The 25452-nt window shown below is 36.4% G+C and overlaps 1 protein-coding gene across 1 annotated transcript in view; it reads left to right on the forward strand.

Annotated features, from left to right (window-relative positions):
- The window catches only part of Sbf (SET domain binding factor), a 540931-nt gene that overhangs the window by 296670 nt on the left and 218809 nt on the right, over positions 1-25452 (forward strand). The window contains 1 exon segment of the mRNA XM_090386505.1: positions 20204-20379. Within this exon segment, the coding sequence (XP_090242631.1) occupies positions 20204-20379 (176 nt within the window).

The following is a 25452-nucleotide window of genomic DNA, read 5'->3' on the forward strand; positions in this document are numbered from 1 at the left end:
ACACGCTTCTTGATTAGACCAGGGTTTGAGCCCGTGCCTACCAAATACGAAGGATACAGAAAGGTCATGGACCACCGCATATCCCCGGAGCAATATGGCCTTAGTTGTTAATGCTCCTAAAAACCAAATAACAAACAAACAAGCTTTTATTAACAAATATAAAATAGGAGGGAGTATATGATGAGAGCCTTGTCGATCGATTTGGCCCTGGAAAGATTGTGCCAGGTTCAAGAGGTAGAATTTTTCTCAGCCTGGTCTGTGCTTGTTAATAGGAGAGACTGCTTCTACAGGGATGGGATACACTTAAATAGAAAGGGTGCAAGAATATTTGCTAATGCTATTGAGGTAGAGTTAGGTGCTTGGAAAACTGCTAGCTTGGGGGAAGATACATGGACTAATAGATTAACAGTAGCTGCTGGCAGAGGTGGAAGTGATTCTTGCACTGCTTCTATTGAAATGCAATTGAGCAGCAGCCTGGAAAGCAAAGCAATGGGAATTTCCAGGACTGCTGGGAGTCATAGTGGAACAAGTAAATACAAGGGCTGTGTGAGGGTAAATAAGAGTAGAAACAGGTGCATGTATTCTTGCATGTAAACCAATGCTAGGAGTATAGTTAATAAATTTGATGAGCTTAAAGTGTTGGTCAAGACATCAAAGGCAGATATTGTTGTGCTATCAGAGACGCGGTGTCACACAGACATAAGCAGTGCAGAATTGGAATTTGGGGAGTAAAATGTGTACAGAAAGGATAGACAGAACAGGAAGGGAGGAGGGTTTATTCTGTTAGTTAAGAAACACATAAAATCTAAGGAAGTGCATCCAATTGATGTTGGTGAACAATGCAATGTTGAGTCTGTTTGGTGTGACATAAGCACTGGGAAAGGAAAAACGAGAGTAGGTGTATGTTATAGGCCTAATGAATCTGATGAGTATAATGAGCAATTGTGCAGAGTGGGCCCAGTAAATCACTGTGTCTTATAATGGGGGATTTTAATTTCCCAGAGATTGACTGGAATTTGTGAGTTGGTCACTCACACACTAGCAAGGCTTTTGTTGATTTATTGGATGATTGTTGTCAGGAGGCAACTAGAGCGAGTAATACTCTTGATCTGATTATCAGTAGTGATTCTTCATGCATTAAGAATCTGCAGATAGAGGAACCATTAGGTGGCAATGATCACAGTGTGCTGAAGTGGGATTTACTCAAAGAGGTAACTACCATCAGCTTTCATTTTTGCTTTCATTTCACTAAGAAATATTGTTCAAGGTTTAGGCCTAAATGGATGTCAGAGGAACTAATTAGACATGTGACAGAGAAGAAAAATGCATGGGATACATATAAATTAACAGGTGACACAGAAGCCTATGATAGATGTAAGCTGGTCTGTCACAAAGAAGGTTAGGCAGGCAAAGGCAGATTACAAGAAATCTTTGGCAAGGATGCAAAGAAAAACAGCAAAGAGTTCTTTACTTATGTAAACTCTAGAAGGAAGGGGATGAATCAGATCGGTCCACTTGATATCAATGGTTCAGCTGTTGATGATCCTGCTCAGGTAGCTAACAAACTAAATGAATATTTTGCATCTACATTCACACTTGAGGAGTTATTCAGGGAGGGGAATGCCAGAGGTGAATTAAACTCTGGCAGTAAGCTAGATAATCTTGTAATAACTGAGAGCAAAGTGAAGAAGAAATTGTTGAAGATAAACATAAGAAAGGCACCTGGGGTGGATGGATGGAATCTATTCATTTATATTAAAGGAGGCAGCAAAGGAAGTAAGCAAACCCTTAGCCATAATTATGAGAGCTTCCTTGGACTTTGGGGAGGTACTCATGGACTGGAAATGTGCAAATGAGACCCCAATCCACAAAGGAGGATCAAAGGGAGTCGCAGGTAATTACAGACCTGTTCCGTAGCCGAGTGGGCAGGAGCAGGAGTGCAGTAGCACACACTCTTTGAGTAGACCGGGGCGCAAGCCCCTGACTGCTGAATACGGTCGATCTGCCAACCCGCACTGGACCAGCATGGCAGATTATGGTCCATTTCCCTCAACATGAATTGCTGAGGAGGCTTCCATCCTGCAGTGGGTTGATAATGGCTGCACTTTACTTTTTTTTTTTTTTTTACCGTTCTAGGGAAATTAATGGAGGCAGTGGTTAAAGAAGCATTGCAGGATCATTTAGATAAGGCTTCAGTTATAGCTCAGACACAGCATGGGTTTGTTAAGGGGAAGTCTTGTCTGACCAATTTGATTGGATACTATGATGTAGTCGCAAAGGAACTGGATGCAAAGAATAATTTTGATATCATATAGTTGGATCTTAGAAAGGCTTTTGATTCTGTTGCACATGGAAGACTGCTGCACAAATTGGAGCAGCGTGGCATTGGAGGCAAATTGCTGCTATGGATAAAGGGATGGTTGAGTGGAAGAAGAAAGAGATTGGTAATTAATGGACACTGCTCTTCGTGGACTAATGTTATGAGTGGAGTCCCCCAGGGTTCAGTGTTGGGTCCATTGTTGTTTTTCTGTATTAATGATATTGATGATGGTATATCAGGCTTAATGTCCAAGTTTGCAGACGTTGTTAATGACACTAATGACAGTATGATGCTGCAACAGGATCTAGAAAAGTTGAGTAGATGGGCTGCAACGTGGCAACTGAAGTTTAACATTGACAAATGTAAAGTACTGCATATGGGAAGCAGTAACCCAGAGTATAAACTGTGTGGAACTACACTGACAGTGGCAGAGAGTGAAAAGGACTTGGGGGTAATTGTGCAGGCAGATATGAAGTTTTCTGAGAGTGCAGATGTGCAAAAGTAGCTCATGGTGTCTTGTCAATGATATACAGGAATTTTTCTAGAAGGGATAAGGAGGTGATTATCCCCTTGTATAAGGCAATGGTCAGGCCACACCCTGAGTACTGTATACAGGTCTGGAGGCCTCATTTTAAAAAGGATGTAGAGCTGTTGGAACAAGTACAAAGAAGGACAATAAGATTAGTGAATGGAACAATGGTTTTGTTGCTCTTATGAAGAAAGGCTTAAGTTTTGCAAATTACAATGTCTGGAGACTAGGCACCTGCTAGGTGATCTGATTGAAGTGTATAAAGCCTTGAATGGTTTGAGCATGCTCAGTGCTGATGGGATTTTTTTCTCTTGCTCAGAATAATCACCTGAGAGGGCATTGAGGAAAGACAATTGTAGGATAGATGTGCGAAAGTTTGCCTTTAGCCAGTGGTTGGTTGATTGCAAACAAACTTCCATTTGTCGTTGTAGAAGTTGATAGCTTAAATGGATTCAAGGCAGAACTAGACAAACATTTGGAGCGAGTGAATGGGCGAAATGAGAAGGCGGGAGTGTTTTTTTTTTTTTTTTTTTTTTTTTTTTTTGGCTGATGCTATATAAGCTTGCTTTCTTGCATCATGTGCCGTTGCTAATGCATCAGTGAAGAACTGGAGAAAGTGATTCTTCAGAAATAGCAAAACTGAATCAATCCTATCAGATTCTGAAAGTGTCTATTAAATTCATCTTTAACTAAATTAAGGTTATTTATTGTCATTGTGGCTTGTAATTCTTGCCATTGCTTGCTTTTTTTTTTTTTTTTTTTTTGTAAATGATGTAGACTATATGATCTGAAATACCAAAGCACTTTTTTTTCCCTGAAAACATTTCCTAAACTTCCCCTGTGATGTTTTTATCTTTAGCTGTGGTTGGAAACAGTGTGGTCAAAACATCCAAGTGGCTTTCTGAAATCATCAGCTCTTTGTGACCAATTAAGATCACACATAGAAGAGACAAAAAAAAAAAAATGGTGCGGATTTAAATATGCAATTAGCTTTAACTCCAGGAGGCCTTAACCAAATGCCATTGGAAACCTCAATTAGCAAATTCTTTATAGCATTGAAGTGTAAGGAGTGGACCAAAAGGTGGAAACGCTGAATCACAATTTGACAACAATGAGAATAAATGAAGCAACCAACAATTTCATAGGTGTATGAATAGGTGAAAATGTGGGAATTAATGGAACAGGAGTTGCCAAATCTTTCAAGAAATTTTGAATCAGCAATGCACTTGATGGTACTGAAGATGATGCATCCTTTGAAGGAAATGAAATTGTTGGTGATGACAAATTTTTGGTGAATAAATACTTCTTTCTACCTTAACATTTTGTTTAGTAAGAACTTGTGGATCTGTCTCAAATATATACAATAAAATATATTTCCCAAAATTTGCCTTCTAAACATGGATGCATCATATGTTTGGTGCATCTTGTCATCCAGAAAATATGGTATTTTTGAAAGCATTAATGGTGTTTTTTGTACCTGAGATATCAGTCTTTTCCTTAAAATGTTCCTGGCGAGAGCCAGAATTGGACAGGACATGTCACTTATTCACCTTTTTCCATTCTGTTTTCCTCATTTAAACCTCTCTCTCTCTCTCTCTCTCTCTCTCTCTCTCTCTCTCTCTCTCTCTCTCTCTCTCTCTCTCTCTCTCTCTCTCTCTCTCTCTCTCTCACACACACACACACACACACACACACAGTAACCTTTATCACTCTGCTATTATATCATAGGAGATTATGCACACCACAAATTTTTTGCTTTCCTAAAACAAGTAAAGTTATATAACTACATCCGAATTCATATTGCTTGTTCCCTAAGTTGCCATCTTTAGTTATGGCCACATTGACAGTCCAATATTGTCTAAATAGCCCTTGCACCGGAAATACTCTTAACATTACCAATACCAATCTTTATAATGTTGAATTCAAGTTACTTAACTGTATTGTTATATCTCTTAAAATAAAATAAAAAATAAAAGCCAAATCAATCAGCCATAATATATCATTGAATTCATTGTTTTACCTCATGAGTGTAAAAATGTTTTAATTTCAATTAGTTAACCCAAAAACTGATCAAGCATTTTTCTGCTGCTTAACCATCTGAATCCTGAATAAAAAATAACATCTCCGTACGGTTTGCATCCAATTCTTCAAACAAGCTTTTGAAAAGCCAGTGCTGCAATGCCCATCCACTTGAATTCACTGTTTTAACAAAAACATGCATTATGTGACACTATTTCAGTATTTTTCAACATAAATTTTCTGATATAACACACACTGATAGCTTTTAAAATTAGGAATATCTCCATGTTCATGTTGCAATAAAACAATTGCTTTTATTAATTAATTTATTATTATTATTTTTTTCCTATAAGAGCATCATAATGGCTATAAGTAACCTTTCAGTGTCGTATTTTAACTTTTAACTAAAAAATTAGGCATATGGGGTGAGAAATGCCAGTTGAAGTTTAACATTGACAAATTCAAGGTACTGCATGTGGGTAGTTGTAATCCCAGAGTATTATATCAACGGTGTGGCATTACACTCAGGGTAGTGGAAAATTAAAATGGCAACCTGTCTAAGCAGTGTAGACAGGTTGCCAGGACAGCTTTTAGGGTTTTGTCAATGATATACAGGAATCTTGCTAGCAGGGATAAGGAGGTGATTATCCCATTGTATAAGACAATAGACAGGTCACATCTTGAATACTGCCTACAGGTCTGGAGGCCTCATTTTAGGAAGGATGTTTTAGGAAAGCTGCTGGGATGGATACAGAGAAGGGCAACAAGATTGTCGAGGAGAACAAAGGGATGCTCTAACCAAGAAAAGCTTCAGTTCTGCAAATTGTAGTGTCTTGTGACTAGACATCAGTGAGATGATCTGATTGCGGTATTTAAAGGTTTTGAAGCAAACTCAGTGCTGATGGAATTCTTCCTCTTCCTCATTGAATGACTACGTACACGAAGGGCATAAATACAAATTGAGGAAGGGTAGTTGCTGAACAGATGTGCAGAAGTTTGCCTTCAGTTAATGAGTGGTTGATTGCTGAAACATGCTTCCATCCATTGTATCACTTGCTGCTATTAATATTAATATTAACACTCTAAAACAATATTTTCTTTCATATCCTCAATATGTTTGGCTACAGTATTCTATGCTAGTGGTAAATCCTTTATTGTAACAGTTTAATTTTAGTTTAAATTATAACTTTATAGAACACAATAAAACTGTGTATATTTTTATGTTCTCTCTCTCTCTCTATATATATATATATATGTATATATATATATATATATGTATTTGAATTCTCGCTCTCTCTCTCTCTCTCTCTCTCTCTCTCTCTCTCTATATATATATATATATATATATATAATATTAAGGATAATATAAAGAACCATTAGAATAAGTAAATCAATCCAATAATAATATCATCAGGGATCTAAGAAAACGCAAAAAAAAAGAAAAAAAAAAAAAAAATATATATATATATATTATCGCTTTTTACCGACAATCTTGATGACTTCAACTGGGGCCAACCACCCAGAATGAAGGCAAAAAACGACAAGAAGTTCTCTGTTTCTGTGATGATTAATATATGCTAAGTAATTTAAATCTAACCAAATATAAACCAGAATAGGCCGGATGTAAATCGAATATAAATAAATCGAAAGAAGATAATAAAAGTTAAAAAAATTTATAAATATTAGGATCAAAGGTAAGAAATATAAGTAAAATATAAATGTAAGCATATATTAATCATCGTTGACCCGACAGAGAACGTAATTTAATGATTACAATAAGATTAAATATATAATACATACTACATATTGACCGTATCTAGGACATAATGTAATAGTCGTCAAAATACTTCCGTAAAGGCGACTACGATGGACTGAGACAGTATTTAAATTCTATACAGTGGGACCAACTGATGATGTTACCAACAGCAAATTCAAAATGGGAAGCATTCAAACAACTTATCTTGGAAGCTACTAGGCTTTACATACCAACTAAGAAATATTGTTCAAGGTTTAGGCCAAAATGGATGTCAGATGAACTAATGAGGCATATGGCAGAGAAGAAAAATGCATGGGATACTTACAAATTAACACATGACACAGAAGCCTATGATAGATACAAGTTGATATGCAACCAAGTTACAAAGGAAGTTAGGCAGGCGAAGGCAGATTACGAGAAATCCTTGGCAAGGGATGCAAAGAAAAACAGCAAAGAGTTCTTTACTTATGTAAACTCTAGAAGGAAAGGGATGAATCAGATTGGTCCACTTGATATTGATGGGTCAAGTGTTGATGATCCTGCTCAGGTGGCTAACAAACTAAATGAATATTTTGCATCGACATTCACACATGAGGAGTTATTCAGCGAGGGGAATGCCAGAGGTGTATTCAACTCTAGCAGTAAGTTACAGAATCTTGAAATAACTGGGAGTAAAGTGGAGGAGAAACTGTTGAAGATAAACACAAGAAAGGCACCCGGGGTGGATGGGATCTATCCAGTTATATTAAAGGAGGCAGCAAAGGAAGTAAGCAAACCCTTAGCCATAATTATGAGAGCTTCCTTGGACTCAGGGGAGGTACCCATAGACTGGAAATGTGCAAATGTGACCCCAATTCACAAAGGAGGATCAAAGGCTGACACAAGTAATTATAGACCTGTGAGCTTAACTTCTGTTCCAGGAAAATTAATGGAGGCACTGGTTAAAGACGCACTGCAGGATCATTTAGACAAGACTTCAGTTATAGCTCAGACACAGCATGGTTTTGTTAAGGGGAAGTCTTGCCTGACCAACTTGATTGGATACTATGATGCAGTCACAAAAGAACTGGATGCAGGGAATAACTTTGATATTATATACTTGGATCTTAGAAAGGCTTTTGATACTGTTGCACATGGAAGACTGCTACACAAATTGGAGCAGTGTGACATTGGAGGCAAATTGCTGCTATGGATAAAGGGGTGGTTGAGGGGGAGAAGACAGAGAGTGGTAATCAATGGACACTGCTCATCGCGGACTGATGTTATTAGTGGAGTCCCTCAGGGCTCAGTGTTGGGTCCATTATTGTTTTCTGTATTTATAAATGATATTGATGATGGTATATCGGGCTTAATGTCCAAGTTTGCAGACGATACAAAGGTTGGCAGGGTTGTCAAGGACACTACTGACACTATGCTGCTGCAACAGGATCTGGAAAGGTTGAGCAGATGGGCTGAGAGGTGGCAAATGAAGTTTAACATTGACAAATGTAAAGTACTACACATGGGAAACAGCAACCCCAGAGCAACGTATCAACTCTGTGGTACAACACTGACAGTGGTAGAGAATGAAAGGGACTTGGGGGTGGTTGTGCAGGCAGATATGAAGTTCTCTGAGCAGTGCAGACGGGCTGCAAGAGTAGCTCATGGAGTATTGTCAATGATATACAGGAATTTTTCCAGCAGGGATAAGGAGGTGATTATTCCATTGTATAAGGCGATGGTCAGGCCTCACCTAGAGTACTGTATACAGGTCTGGAGGCCTCATTTCAAGAAGGATGTAGAGCTTCTGGAACGAGTACAGAGAAGGGCAACAAGATTAGTGAATGGAACAAAGGGGTGCTCTTACGAAGAAAGGCTTAAGTTTTGCAAATTACAGTGTCTGGAGACTAGGCACCAGCGAGGTGATCTGATAGAGGTGTATAAAGCCTTGAATGGTTTAAGCATGCTCAATGCTGATGGGATTCTTCCTCTAGCTCAGAATAATCACCTGAGAGGGCATAAATTCAAATTGAGGAAAGACAGATGTAGGATAGACGTGCGGAAATTTGTCTTTAGCCAGCGGGTGGTTGGTTGGTGGAACAGACTTCCATCCCTTGTGGTGGAGGTTGATAGCCTAAATAAGTTTAAGGCTCAGCTGGACAGGTATTTTGAACGAACAGAGGGGTGAAGTGGAAGTGGTTTTTTTTTTTTTTTGGCTGATGCTGCATAAGCTTGCTTTCTTGCATCAAATGCCTCTACTAATGCTAATGCTAAAATAATATGTGGTGCCCCCTATGTGATGGATACGGTAAAAATAAATAATTAAATTAACGCATAGAGAAACATGCAGATAGTAAGAAGAAAAACTAAAGGAGTAGGAATAATAGAACCTGAACTCCATAAAGGCGAAAAATAGTTGTATAGATAAGAAATAGTTTCTCCTACGTCCTCGGATTGCCCTAATAATTTCGGAGAAATAAAAGTAAAGAGTGTAGGACAGTTTAAAGACATTACAAGGCTTAATATCATATCTAGCAAATATAATCAATTGAAATTCATACAGGATAATCTATATAATACCAAATTAATAAATAGGCAGCTCAAAAATATACATGAACATTTTGTAATTACTCCCGTTGACAAAGCTGCTTGCAATTATGCAATCATATGTAAATCATATTATGTAGAAATTTTAAAAAATGAACTACAGTCTAGCCATACATATAAACAGATAACATCTTCTTCTAATATAATAATCAAAAAATTAATTGCATTACATAAAAAATTAAAGTTAAAGTATAATAACCTAAAATATCCATTTATATATGGCATACCCAAATTTCATAAAACACCGATTGCTTTTAGATTCATAACATCATGTAGAGATAGTTATGCTAAATTTCCCGGAAAAATGTTAGAAAAGTTACTTAAAATTATATTAAATAACTTAAATAAAACTATTATAATAAATAATAACTTACCTATTATAAATGCTCTAAAAAATAACAATATTCATCAAATACAAACATTTGACTTTAACAGTCTATTTACGAGCATTAATCTTGATAACTTAAAAGTCGTCCTCCAGAAACTATATTTAGAAAATAAAAATGCTATAAAGGTTGATTTAACCTATTGGGATTCTCTAATAAAATTATGCATCTTTAATAATTATGTATATGACGGAACATCGTTATACCTACAAGTGACTGGCACCCCTATGGGAAGTCCAGCATCAAGCATAATCGCAAACCTTTATCTACATTATACAGAAAGAGAATTCCAAGATAACCTACTTATATATAGATACGTAGATGATATATGTGTTTTTAATTGTCCACATTTTGTCCAGGATTACAGTAAATTATATCCAGTAGAACTAGTATTGGAAAAAACTAATAATTCCGATACTATAGCAAATTATCTGGATCTTCATATAGAAATATTCCATAATAATAATATAGACGTAAACATATATAATAAAAGAGATGCATTTAATTTTAACGTAGTCAGCCTTACAAACTGGAAATCTAATATATCAAAATCAGTGCATGCTAATATAATTTTATCGCAATGTCTAAGGATTGCTTATATCTGCAATAGTAATAAAAATTGTTCAGCGGGCTTAACAGCGTTGTACGGCAGGTTGATCAATAATAATTTCCCTATCGCTTACCTGAAATATCATTTCAGGAAAGCGATAAACATAATTAATTTCAAAAATTTATTTTCTGTACCTATTGTTTTAATATAATTTTCAATATAATCGTTATATTTAGTGCCATGTATATATGTAAATAGGATACACTTTGCATTCTTGGTGTCTTACGGCGTAGAAAACTTGTACCCACCGGCTTGCAAATTACAGTGTATCATTTTTTTTTTTTTTATATATATATATAGTTAAATTCATTTAAATTTACTTAAGTTCACGCTGAGATAACATGCAAATTCAGCTCAGGGTCCTACTATAGGAACGGGTTTGCGATCCCGGGCATACCCGAGCCACAACTTATATCTTGTAATGTCTTTAAACTGTCCTACACTCTTTACTTTTATTTCTCCGAAATTATTAGGGCAATCCGAGGACGTAGGAGAAACTATTTCTTATCTATACCACTATTTTTCGCCTTTATGGAGTTCAGGTTCTATTATTCCTACTCCTTTAGTTTTTCTTCTTACTATCTGCATGTTTCTCTATGCGTTAATTTAATTATTTATTTTTACCGTATCCGTCACATAGGGGGCACCACATATTATTTTGACAACTATTACATTATGTCCTAGATACGGTCAATATGTAGTATGTATTATATATTTAATCTTATTGTAATCATTAAATTACGTTCTCTGTCGGGTCAACGATGATTAATATATGCTTACATTTATATTTTACTTATATTTCTTACCTTTGATTCTAATATTTCTAAATTTTTTTAACTTTTATTATCTTCTTTCGATTTATTTATATTCGATTTACATCCGGCCTATTCTGGTTTATATTTGGTTAGATTTAAATTATTTAGCATATATTGATCATCACAGAAACAGAGAACTTCTTGTCGTTTTTTGCCTTCATTCTGGGTGGTTGGCCCCAGTTGAAGTCATCAAGATTGTCGGTAAAAAGCGATAATATATATATATATATATATATATATATATATTTTTTTTTTTTTTTTTTGCGTTTTCTTAGATCCCTGATGGTATTATTATTGGATTGATTTACTTATTCTAATGGTTCTTTATATTATCCTTAATATTATAGACATTATGGGTGTATTGCATGATTGCTTGCAACTGCATTGACTCATAAATATTATTTACATATTAGTTACAGTTATTGTCGTTTTAACTTTCTTTCTTTATTTTTTATCAATAATTATAAATATATATATATATATATATATATATATATATATATATATATATATATATAGAGAGAGAGAGAGAGAGAGAGAGAGAGAGAGAGAGAGAGAGAGAGAGAGAGAGAGAGAGAGAGAGAGAGAGAGAATTCAAATACAAATTGAATTGAACCCCAATAGCATGGCAAACCAGTGGTGTGAAACTAAACAAAACAAAAGTTGGGGGTGGAGAATGAAGTAAAGGGTATTGCAGAAGAAAATGTTCATAAAATAGTTTAGAAGGGTCATGAAATTTAATGGTGCCCTCTGACTAGCACCTGGTCAAAATTGTGTGACATATCACTTAGAAATAAAACAAAAACCAACTACAATACTGGACCAACTAAAATTATAAATAAAATAAAATAGACTGACCATTATGCCTCATGTCGACAGAGGACCACAAGGCCAACAATGGTCAGGAAATCACTGCATTTCAAACATTAGACAAATCTATGCATATATGAATGAATACATAGATTGATCTGCAAATGCAATGGATTTGAATAATGGTGGTCCTTATGCAGTGAGAAATAATGATAGATCAGAATCTAGTACTCATATGGCAGCTCCATACCACTGACAAAATCACTGTTAAGCCAGAATATATAAAAGAATATGTAGCAGAAATTGGGCTATAGCGGGTAGTATGAGTGCACTTTAGCTGTCAACTCAATACTACCATGTAGCATAATGAAAAAAATTAAATAATTACAATAAGGTGAAAATTAAGAAAATTATTTATGGTAAAATTAAAAAATAATAAAATTAAATTAATATTGTAAACATCGGGGCAGCACTATTGCACAATCCACCATATGTTGCTTGAAATTAGAATAAAAATTTGAATACAAATTGAATTGAATGCCAGTAGCATGGCAAACCAGTAGAGTGAAAATAAACTAAACATACTTGTAAAACGAAACAAAAAGGGGGGAATGAAGTAAAGGATATTGCAGAAGGAAACAACATTCATAAAATAATTTAGAAGGATCAAAATATGTAAATTAACAACAAATATTTTTGAATATGCCAATTTACATGAAATTTAAAGGTGCTCTCTGACTAGCACCTGGTCCAAATTGTGTGACATATCATTTAGAAATAAAAAGAAAATAGACTGACCATTATGCAGGCTGTGCTGAGCCATTTCAGGCAAGAATGAAAAATTGCACTCTACTGTTAATCAAGTCAACTATTTAATCTTTCTTTTGGCACCCCTTTCAGCTTTTAATCTGAGGCAAGAGCCTCGTTCACCTCACCCTCGGCATGGCTCTTCCATTATGCCCCATCTCGACAGAGGACCATAAGGCCGATAATGGTCAGGGGAATCACTGCATTTCGAACATAAGACAAATCCATCCATACACAAACCAGGACATATATTGATATCCGTGAATGCAATGGATTTCAATAATAATGATGGTCCTTATGCAGTGAGAAATAATGATAGAACAAAACCTAGTACTCGTATGGCAACACCATAACACTGACAAAATCACTGTTAAGCTGGAATATATAACAGAATATGTAACAGAAATTGGGTGATAGAGGACAGTATGAGTGTATGTTAGCTGTCAACTCAGTACTACCATGTAACATAATTTAAAAAATTAACTAATTACAATAAGATGAAAATTAAAAAATTATTTATGATAAAAGGAAAAATAATAAAATTAAGTTAAGATTGCAAACATCAGGGCAGCACTATTGCATAATCTGCTGCATGTTGCTTGGAGAGGGGATGAAGTAAAGGGTATTGCAGAAGGGAATGTTTCCTTCTTCGTACCCTTTATTTCAGTCCCCCCCCCCATGTTTCGTTTACAAGTATGTTTAGTTTATTTTCACTCTACTGGTTTGCCATGCTACTGGTGTTCAATTCAATTTGTATTCAAATTTTTATTCTAATTTCGAGCAACATATGGCAGATTATGCAATAGTGCTGCCCCAATGTTTACAATATTAATTTAATTTTATTTTTTCATTTTACTATAAATAATTTTTTTAATTATGTTACATGGTAGTATTGAGTTGACAGCTAAAGTGCACTCATACTGGGCGCCTCCGTAGCCAGGTGGGAAGGAGCAGCAGTGCATAGCACACGCTTCTTGATTAGACCGTGGTTCGAGCCCGTCACCACCAAATACGGAGGATGCAGAAAGGTCAGGGAATGACCACCGCATATCCCGGAGCAATATGGCCTTAGTTGCTAATGCTCCTAAAAACCAAATAACAAATAACAACAGCACTCATACTGCCCTCTATAGCCCAATTTCTGTTACATATTCTGTTATATATTTTGGCTTAACACTCATTTTGTCGGTGCTATGGTGTTGCCATGTGAGTACTAGGTTCTGTTCTATCATTATTTCTCACTCCGTGAGGACCACCATTATTCAAATCCATTGCATTTGTGGATTTGTCTAATGTTCGAAATGCAGTGGTTCCCTGACCATGTGATTCTCCATTGAGATGGGGCATAATGGTCGGTCTCTTATTTTATTTATAATTCTTGTTGATCCAGTATTGTAGTTGGCTTTCATTTTATTTCTAAGTAATATTTGACATAATTTGGAGCAGGTGCTAGTTAGAGGTTGCCGTCAAATTTCATGTAAATTGGCGTATTCGAAAAATTTGTTGTTAATTTATATATTTTAATTCTTCTAAATTACTTTATAAACATTTCCTTCCGCAATACCCTTTTCTTCATCCCCCCCCATTTCGTTTTATAAGTATGTTTAGTTTATTTTCACTCCATTGGTTTGCCGTGCTACTGGCATTTAGTTCAATTTGTATTCAAATTTTTATTCTAATTTCATGCACAATGTAGTGGATTATGCAATAGTTGCTGCCCCGGTGTTTGCAATATTCATTTTTATTTTTCCTTTTACCATAAATAATTTTCTTAATTTTTTCTTATTGTAATTAGTTAATTTTTTAAATTATATATATATATCTATGTATGCATGTAGATAATCTTTTATTGTACCTGTGATGTAACTCGCTTTAAATGATGCCACTGTGTGTTTCTGCACTGGTTTGTTTTGCTTGAAGAAAACCTTTTATCGACAAGTTAATGAAACTAGAAGGCTGTAGAGTGTTTTCATTCAAATTAAAGTTTGGTGGAAATTCATCTTTAAAATCCTTGTGAACACTTGATTAATACTCTGTCCTGTGCAAAGCGCTAGTAGATTGAAGTATTATAATTTCATTACATGGCACGTCTTTTAATTTTTTTTCAGTATGATATACAATCTTAGTTTTTTTTTGGTTTTTAGGAGCATTAGCAACTAAGGCCATATTGCTCCGGGATATGCAGTGGTCATTCCCTGACCTTTCCGCATCCTCTGTATTTGGTGATCATGGGCTCGAACCCCTGTCTAATCAAGAAGCATGTGCTACGCACTGCTGCTCCTGCCCACCTGGCTACGGAGGTGCCACAATCTTAGTAAAGAGATATTTTGCTTAGTGAACTAAATTATAAAATTTGGCAGCAGTTGCCCAAAAAAAGCTTTATAGATTATAAACCATCTACAGTCTACCTGTTGGACATTGCTGCTGTAAGCCTTTATGATTGTTTCTCATTCACTTTTTTCCTAGGTCACTTCTAGTAGAGCCACTATAAAACTAAAACATCATACAGCAGTTCATAAATTTAAATTCATATATGAGGAGTGATTTTCCTACACATACAAACAGGGAAGGCCCATACCTTCTAATATAGGTATGGGCCTTCTCTGACATTGCTGTAGGTGATCCAGATCACCTGTATATCTACAAATAACCTTTATTTACAGGCAAACTAGTAAAGTATGCTGAAAACCTTTAGCCTTTATGATGGCCTGTTGTCTCCGTGGAACATTCTCCACCAGTTTTCAAATGTCCTCTGATATTTTCCCACATTTGAAACAGCAACCATTTCAGTTCTGTTTTTTTGACAATCTTTCCTTGCATGCACTGAACAATTGAATTCATCCAAGAGGTTTTCTACAGGATTGGGATCAGGGCTCTGGGCTGCCCAGGCCAGGCCAACTTTTTGATACTGATCTACTCAGCCAGCCCATTACAGTGCAAGCAGTATAACATGGAGCATTGTCCTGCTGATACAGGTATGGGCCTGCACGGGCATATAGATTCAGCATTCATGGTTTTGTCCAAAACAATCAATAATCCCAGACCAAACCATAAAAAAAAAGCCCCAGATCATCATCATCATGTTGCCTCTGCCAAACTTCAGGTGCCTCCTTAGCCAGGTGGGAAGGAGCAGCAGTGCGTAGCATACGCTTCTTGATTAGACTGGGGTTCGAGCCCATCACCACCAAATACGGAGGATGCAGAAAGGTCATTCCCGGAAATATCCCGGGAATGACGCATATCCTGGAGCAATATGGCCTTAGTTGCTAATGCTTCTAAAAACCAAACAACAACAACATCTGCCAAACTTCATTATTGGGGCAACATGGTCTGGCAAGTTGCTGTTTCTAGGCATCTGCCACACACCTGCACAGCCATCAGAACGGTAGACTATGCACTGTGACTTGTCACTCTGAAGCACGGCTTTTCATTGTTCCAAGAATGGTGGGCCTTACATCAATCTGGATGGCATGCAGCATAATCAGGATGATTAGTGGCTTTTGGATGGCTGCACAACCATGGTAAGCCACATCAAGCAGCATCCTGCACACTGTACTGGTACTAACACATGTCCCAATAATCTCAGTGAGGACCTGTTTGTGGTACAATAATCAATCTGTGTTCTGAGTGGATGATTCTTTGCAGGGCTCTCCTTGTCATGTTCCATCAGCTTTGGAAGTTTTCTGGGGTTATTTTGTGATGTTTCCATTTGCAGATCACATCACCAATTGTTGATCTAGGGGTGTACATTACCATTGAAATGTACGTACAGACTGATTGCTTATGTGTCACCCTATTACCATTCTGTGCTGGTAGTCTGTTAACTCTGTTGATTGTGGCATCTTGTATTCAAAATCATACTACCATCTCCTTGAAGGGCTATAAGCTTATGTATAGTTGTCTGACACATTTTGTTTGGATAGGATGTGACCAACTATCAATGGAGGGATGTCCAGCTATTAATGGTGAGACAGTGTATATAATGAGAGAATTTGATAATACGCTCTATGTTGATATCAATATTTGTACACCGGTATGCTTCTACATTATAACAGCTATCACCCATTCACCTACAAAAGGACTATTATCTTTAATCAGTTTCTCAATGCCTATAAATATTCAATGACAGAATCTGCTTTAGACTCAGAAATACAGATAATAATAAACCGAATTAGAGTACAAGCTAAGGATAGGATACAAAAAACTACACCAACCAACAATAGTAACATCAAAAAATACTTAAAAACACAAGCGACTTAACAGATTCTTTAAAGATAATGAATTTAAGATTGTGGCCAGACCAATACTGAAATTACTCGTATGAACAATCGCTCAATCCTTTCCTCTTTTGCAACAATACTTAAGTGTCCAACGTAATTATACAAGTCTATTAATTGCAGAAACTGTCAAAATTAAATTACATGAGAATTCTATTAACGTTTGCCCTCTATATCTAATCTGATTCATGGTCTTTTTCACGCATGGGCGAAGACAAATAATCGCGGCCTTTCACTCACATGCGTGAGAACAAATAATCTCTCTATTTAAGATTCAAGCTCACACACTCCGTAATTTCCATTCCTGTGATCATGACATACGGTCGAAAAGCATTGTCTCTTCAGGAAGGAATATCAGTTTTACAAATTATGCTTAACTTTAATTAGTTTTAATTAGTTTTTTTATTTGTTTTTTGAATTTTTACTGTAATAATTTTGCATTAATCTTTAATTTCTGGAGAGTGTCATATGGAGGTAAATTTCTCCTTTTCTTCTACAAATAATGAGAGAATGCATACCAGGGGAAAAAAAAAAACAGCATGCCTGCTCTGATCAATAATATATTATTACAGAATCATTGAAGTGTAAAGTGTAGTAGATAACACTCTGATTAAGAGTACTTAGCTTTAGAGCTTAACAAACTAAATTTCAATTTTATTAAGTATATTGTAAGGAACTCAATAAATTTTTAATTTTGTTATTTATTTACTTCAATTTTTATTTAAAGGTAAATAATGGTTTAAAGCCGACCGGGCTAGCCGAGTGGGTAAAGTACCTGCCCGGCAACCCAAAGGTCGCGGGTTCGATTCCTGCCTCGGGCTTGGATCAAAGTACTGCAAAAACCTTGGGAGGTGCAATATGGCCACAGAAGCCGATGCGCCAACAACTACCAAATCAAAAAAAAAAAAAAAAAAAAAAATGGTTTAAACTAAAAAAAGTAAGCATAATATGTTACAGGATGACATGACTGATGGGGAAACTGCCAATGGCAATTCATTTGTGAGTTACAACTTTGCTTATACTTACTGTCACGCATGTACTTATGTCATACACATGCAGAACTTTTCTAGCTGGTAATGATTCATTTCTGTGTGCTAGATGTTGCAAGAGTGCAGCATGAAATTGAAACTTCAGATCCAATACTTTTAGATAGTATTGGGTCTGAAGAAACAAGTTGATGTTCTGGAAACACATTCTAATTTACTGGATGATGCCCTCCCTCGTCCAGCACCAGGAGTGGATCATCCAGTGCAGAATGCTCCGATTCTGCAGGAGAAAGGCTTACTGAGAGATTTATTTATAAAGGAAATATACAGGGATATACCAGATCCCCTGAAGTACAGTAAATTGGAATGTGTTGTGTGAACCAGAACAATGAAAAAATGTTACATTAATGTGTGTGTTTGTTAATGAAGTATTTCTGCTTTAAGCAGAAGTGCTTCAATAACTGCTTAAAGCAGAAATACTTCATTAACAAACTAGAGGCATTCAGATATTTCAGTACGTGCTCTTCCAAATCAATTGTTCATGCACCTTTTTCATCCATGGTCTTCTGTAGAAGGGTGATCAGTAAATGAAACTTGTGAGGATTCAGTAGTTTACTGTGAGGACATCTCTGCACACAGTCTTTCAGTTGCTACATCATTACCATTTATCATTACTGAGAATTAAAGACATATTGGCACACACTCAGAATGTGTGGGTTTCTGTTTAAGTGCAGATATGTAAATCAATTGCAAGATTGAAAGAGCAGTACTTGACTATATGCACACTGGAAATTAACATCTGATTACACTTTCAGGCACTATCACAAGATAGTACACATTTCAATTCACTGTCACTGTTAAATACAATGCTTGTTTCATTTTTAAATGGTGAAAGTGGTAGCGGTAAAAGGCAATTAGGCATTCACACCTTTACTCTTAAGTCCAGTTCCCCCAAAACACATTGCTAGCATACATCTGAAATGAGTTTATACTATCCTAGTGCTGTGGAAAAAATTTTAAAATGGCTCTAGTTTGTAAACAAAGCATTTCCAGACCCATATTTATACATTTCATTGCACCTTTATTCTGTAATACAGACAGATGGAACAGAACCAGAGTATGTCTTCCAGGTACAAAAATTGATGATGTGTGAAACCACCTATCAGTTCGTAAGGGTACTAAAGTGTGCGAGAAGTAACAACTTAAAGCATAAATGAACTGGTTAGCCAGGTAGGCAGGAGCAGCAGTGCGTAGCACACGCTTCTTGATTAGACCGGGGTTCGAGCCCGTGACCACCAAATGCGGAGAATGCGGAAAGGTCAGGGAATGACCACCACATATCTCCGGAGCAACATGGCCTTAGTTGCTAATGCTCCTAAAAAAAAAAACCAAATAACAAATAATAAATGAACTGGTGACTTGGCCAGGAAATATGAGGTTATGCTGGAAAAATGACACAGGATAGGGCAAAATGTTCTTGCATCTACAGTTCTGCCATGCTTGATAAGAGGAATTACATGACGAAAGCCTCATGGATTAACTCTAGACTTGAGGGACTCTATGAGGCTTTGGGGGGGGGGGGATTATTATTAGCCATATGATGCAAGGAAGTCTGAGGCTTATGCTGCACCAGCCAAAAAAAAAATACCCCTAATTACCCTGAGAGAGAGAGAGAGAAGTAGAAAGGAATCATCAAGAAAGAGAAGAATGATGATATCTAGATCAGGACCCTGGGTATGCCAAGCCCAACTCACCAGATGTGAGCCCCTGGGGTAATGGGGGAGTTTTTCTCAGCCTGACCTGTTGTTTTGTAAAGGTGAAATTCATTTGAACAGAGCAGGTGCAACAATTTTCGTGAATGTCATTGAAGAGTCCTTAAGATTTCGGAGAACTGCTAATTCGAGGAGGGAGGGGATTAGGAAGCCATACGACACATTAGTTGTGTGGCAAAATTATCAGCATTTCCATGTTTTTTATAAACTTGCGAATGGATTATTTTTGTAAAAATTTTCTGTTATATTTTATATTATCCGTTTCTGTTATTTTTCTTCTTTCACTTTTTCTTAAGTGGGTTCCAGAATAATATCCAAAATTTTTGATGCTTTATTAATATCTAGTAGTTGACATTTATTTGTTCATGATACCCAATAATAGATGTTGCTCCTGTATGCCAAGCCACTCTTGAAAGTCCCTGATAAACTTAATGTCTGGTGTAATCTCATCTGGCAGTTTGCATCTTCTCTTTCACTACTTATGTAATTTTATCTATATACATATGTATTATTTATTTATCTATTTTTAGTGTTGCAGAGACTGATAGTGTAGATGCAGAAAGTGGGTTTGAGGAAGATAATTCAGAAGTTGGAGCAAATGTAATCAAATTTGTATCTAGGTTTGTGGACAAGGTGTGTACTGAGAGTGGAGTTACAGAAGAACACATAAAATCCCTTCATCAGATGATTCCTGGAAAGTATTAACGTAGTTTTCCTATTATTTTTTTGAATTGCTTTAATATGTAGCCGAAATATTTGAATACTCTTAATAGTGAACTATATTCTTCTTATTGTTATACTGCCATTTCTTTTATCACCTAAAATTAAAGAACTTTTTTTTTTTTTTTTTTTTTTATCTTATCACTTTATTGCATTTCTCACTTTGTCCATATGACAGCTGTGAATCTTTTATGTTATTTATTACTGGTTAAACTAATTTATGTTAACTCTCAAGGCAGCATAGCAACAGTATAGCCTCACAGATATATATTTTTTTATCTTAGAAGAATCATGATGGTGATCATACTGTAGCTTGGTGAATATGAAGCTTTGGACAGGATTTAGTAATTGTAGTAGTAGAGGCATGTGATGCAAAAAAGCAAGCTTATGTAGCATCAGCCAAAAAAAAAAAAAAAAATTTCACACATCCATTCCCTGTTAAAGTTTGTTCAATTCCTCCTTGAGTTTATTTAAGCTATCAACTTCCACAACGACAGATGGAAGTTTGTTCCAGCAATTAACCACCTGCTGGCCAAAAGCAAATTTCCATACATTATCCTACAACTGTCTTTTCTCAAATTTAATTTATGCCCCTTCAGGTTTGTAATCTGAGCAAGCAGAAGAATCCCATCAATCTTGTTGCCTTTCTCTACAAGCAAATCTACATCCTTCCTAAAATGAGGTCTCCAGACTTGTACACAGTACTCAAGGCACGACCTGACCATTTCCTTATACAGAGGGATAATCACCTTCTTTTCCCTGCTAGCAAAATTCCTGTATATCATTGACAATATGAACTGCTCTGGCAACCTGTCTGCACTGCTCAGAGAAGCTCATATCTGACTGCCCAATTACTCCTAGGCCTTTTTCATTTTCTACCACCCTAAGTGTAGTACCACACAGTTGCTACGTTTCTCTGGGGGGTTCATCATCATCAGCCATTTTCAATCGACTGCAAGATGAAGGCCTCTCCAGAAACTATCCAGTTCCTTCTGTTTTGAGCACTGGCCATCCATTTACTACCCAAAAACTCATGAATTCCATCTATCCATCTCCGCCTTTGTCTTCCAGGTTTTCTTCTAGCTCCTCTTGGGTACCATTCTGTTATTTTCTTAGTCCATCTGTCATCATGTCTTCGAGCTATGTGTCCTGCCCAAGACCATTTTAGTTCTTTATTTTGATAAGAATGTCCTTTACTTGAGTTTGCTGCCTAATCCATGTGTTTCTCTTCTTACTAACAGTCTGATTCCCAGTATAATTCGCTGTGTAGTTCTCAGCTTCTCTTCCATTCTTTTGGTGAGTGCCCAAGTTTCACTTCCATAAGTCATGATGGGGAGTATACATTGATTCATTATTTTACGTTTCAGACAAACTGGGATATTGCTCTTCAGTATGTGACTATATTTCCTGAATGCTATCCATCCAAAATTTATTCTTCTCTTGACTTCCAGCCATTTATCATTATTACAGATAATAACTTGTCCCAGATAAGCATATGACTCCACCTTTTCAATTACTGCTCCTTCAATCATTATTTCCCTTTCCGTGGCATACTTGTTCATCATTACTTTTGTTTTAGCCATATTCATCTTTAGTCCAAAATCCTTACTAACTGTGCATAACTGATTAAGATTTTCCTCTAATTCTTTGGGATCGTGGCTTACTTCTCTGGGGTTACCTCTACCCATATGCAGTACTTTGTATTTGTCAATGTTAAACTTCAGTTGCCACTTCTTAGCCCATCTGCCCAAATTATCTAGATCCTGTTGCAGTAGCACACTGCCATTACTGTCATTAACAACCCTGCCAACCTTTGTTCATTTGCAAACTTGGATATTAAGCCTGATATACCTTCATCAATATCAGTGATAAAGATACAAAACAACAGTGGGTGCAACACTGAACCCTGGGGGACTCAAATAGTAACATTAGTCCACAAAGAACATTGTCCATTGATCACCACTCTGTCTTCTCCCGCTCAGCTTTTCTTTTATCCATTGTAGCAACTTGCCCTTAATGCCATGCTGCTCCAATTTGTACAGTAGTCTTCCGTGTGTAATAGTGTCATAAGCTTTCCTGAATTCCAAGTATACGATATCAAAATAATTTTTTAAATCTAGTGCCTTTGTAATCACATCGCAGTATCCAATCAAATTGGTCAGACAAGACTTTCTCTTAACAAACCCATGCTGTGTTTGAAGTATCACTGCAGTCTTGTCTAGATGATCTTGCAATGCTTCTTTAACAGTGACTCCATTATTTTCTCCAGAGCACAAGCTAAACTAACAGGTCTGTAATTACTTGTGTCACCCTTTGAATCCCCCTTTGTGAATTGGGGATACATTTGTGCATCTCCAGTCTGTGGGGACTTCCCCTGAATCCAAGGATGCTCTCATAATTAGAGCTAAAGGTTTGCTTACTTCCTTTGCCACATCCTTTAATATAACTGGATAGATCCCATCCTCCCTAGATCCCTTTCTTATGTTTAACTTCAATAATTACTCCTCCACTTTGCTCTCATTCATTACAAAATCATTAAGCTCCCTGTTAGAGTTTAATAAGCATCTGTATTCCACTTCCCTAAAGAATTCCCCATTATAGAATAAATGTGTGTAATAAGACATACCATATTTTTTTAAGAATAAATAACATACCAGGTATTTATAAATTATCCACCTGAGTATGAAGCTCAATTAAAGTTTTATTGTAATAGGTACAGTCAGTCCTCATATAGCACAATAGTTGTGTTCCTAGAAACCCTCGTGCAGTGCAAAATCATGCAATATAAACAACATTTTATTACATAAGTATTTTATTACGATTATTTATTGTGTTTGGTAAGGTTGAACACATTTGTAACTAAAACATTACCAAACACAATAAATAATCGTAATAAAATACGTAAGTATTTTATTATGACTATTACGTAATAAAATATTGTTAGTGCTTTTGCTTCTATCGTAAGCAAACTTGTTTTTTGTTTGATTTTCTATCCAAACAGATGACATCACTTTCAACTTTTGTGTCTTGATCTAATGGATTTTATTTTATCTGCATTCTTTCTAATTCTCGGTGTTGCTGCATTTAGGCCTGTAGCATGTGCAGTATCACATGGTCTTTCATTTTGCCCAAAGCGTTTCACAATTTCATATTTTTTCACTATTGACAGTGGCTGACTGGCCATAAGCCTTACCGTGGAAACACCGGTGGGCCGGAGGCCAGTGTGATTTTGGCCATAAACCATAATATGAGGCCACTACAAATTTTCCCAGGTAAGAATTTTTGACCCAGTCCGCCTCTGTTTATCGATATTGCTTTTCTTTTTCTCTCTGAATCTGTAGTGTCTTCACCAGGACGCTTCCTTTTCACACCTTTTAAGTATTTTACTCATTTTTAGGGAATAAAGCACAATTACAAAATGAGGAGGCACGCTTGGTACACATAAACAAAGCTGCGCACGTGTGGCAACTGAATAAACAACACCGCAAAGGCAGAGACACACTATGAATAGCTCACATTTTACTAAAGCACATTTCCGGGGGTTACTTACTACCATAAAACAATAAAAACGATTTCCAGTTGCGTTTCTGCTAGTGGAACCTGTTATAAACTGGTAGTAAACTCGATCTAATGGCATTTGCAATAACACCGATAGCTGGAATTGTGGGTTTTTACTTTATTATGGTGAAATGTGTTTCCCCTTCACTGATATAAAAAAACATAAATACATTTTCAGAATCTTCTCTTCATTCCTATCATGTTGTATTCAGTTTGGGTGATTCCGCATTCGACTGCCATTTCTTGACAACACAAAGGCGAATTGTGCATAAGCGAATTCGGTTCGTGTTATATACGATATTGTTCTCCTATTTATAAATTGTGTATGCTCGAATTCACGTAATGTAAACACGTGTTATACGAGGACTGACTGTATTCTAAAATGGTTTGCTGCACTTAATTAGCATTAAAAAAAAATCCTCCAATTTCACCCAGTCATTCACTCCAAAAGTTTGTCTAGTTCTGCCTTGAATTTATTTAAGCTGTCAACTTCCACGACAGATGGAAGTTTGTTCCAGCAGTCAACCAGCCACTGGCTAAAGGCAAATTTTTGCACATCTATTCTACAACTGTCTCTCCTCAATTTGAATCTATGGCCCCCCTCAGGTGCATAATCTGAGCAAAAGGAAGAATCCCATCAGCTTTTGAGCTTGCTCAAAGCATTCAAGGCCTTATACACCCCAATCAGATCACCTCACAGGTGCTTAGTCTCTCAGACTCTGCAGTTTGCCGAACTTAAGCCATCCTTGGTAAGAGCAACCCTTTGTTCCCGTCACTAATCTCATTGCCCTTTGTACTCATTTCAGCAGCTCTATATCTTTCCTAACAAAACAACTCAAAGAGTTTCTTATCCCACAACTGCACTTCAATAAACATCTACATGGGTAGCACGTAGAATGTCAGAATGGTAACTGAGTTGATTCCAAATGTTTTAAAACCTCTCTTGAGAAATAGAAGTTAAATTGCCTGTTCATTCTAGTCTTTTAACTCTGTGATGTGTTAACTTTTTTGCATATACCTTGTCCTTTACATAGTCCCATACAAAGAAATCCATAGGTGATATCCAGGGAACAAAGAGACCACGGAATGGATCCATCCCTGCTGATCCATCAGTTAGGAAATTTTTTATTGAGGAAATTGCATACATGTAAGCTGGAGTGTGGTGGTGCCCTATCTTGCTGATAGATGGAACACATGGCTACATATCTTCCAGCTGAGGTGCAACATATGATTAGAGCATATCTAGGTAAATTGCAGAGTTCACAGTATTTCACGGAAGAAAAAAATGGCCCAATTACCTGGCTGAATGATAGTCGCACCTCACATTTACCTTGGGACTACCATGCTCATGTTCACAAACTGAGTTGGGGATTTTCAAATCTCAGTAAGCAGCAGTTGTGTCTGTTAACTTTACCAGATAGGTAGAATGTTAGAATTTATTATTATTGTTTATTCATTCATATTTAATGGCATAGATATTAATTGCTTTAATATATCTATG

The sequence above is a fragment of the Mastigoproctus giganteus genome, chromosome 12, assembly GCF_048544385.1.
Source record: "Mastigoproctus giganteus isolate SK-2022 chromosome 12, ASM4854438v1, whole genome shotgun sequence".
NCBI classification, from domain to species: domain Eukaryota; kingdom Metazoa; phylum Arthropoda; class Arachnida; order Uropygi; family Thelyphonidae; genus Mastigoproctus; species Mastigoproctus giganteus.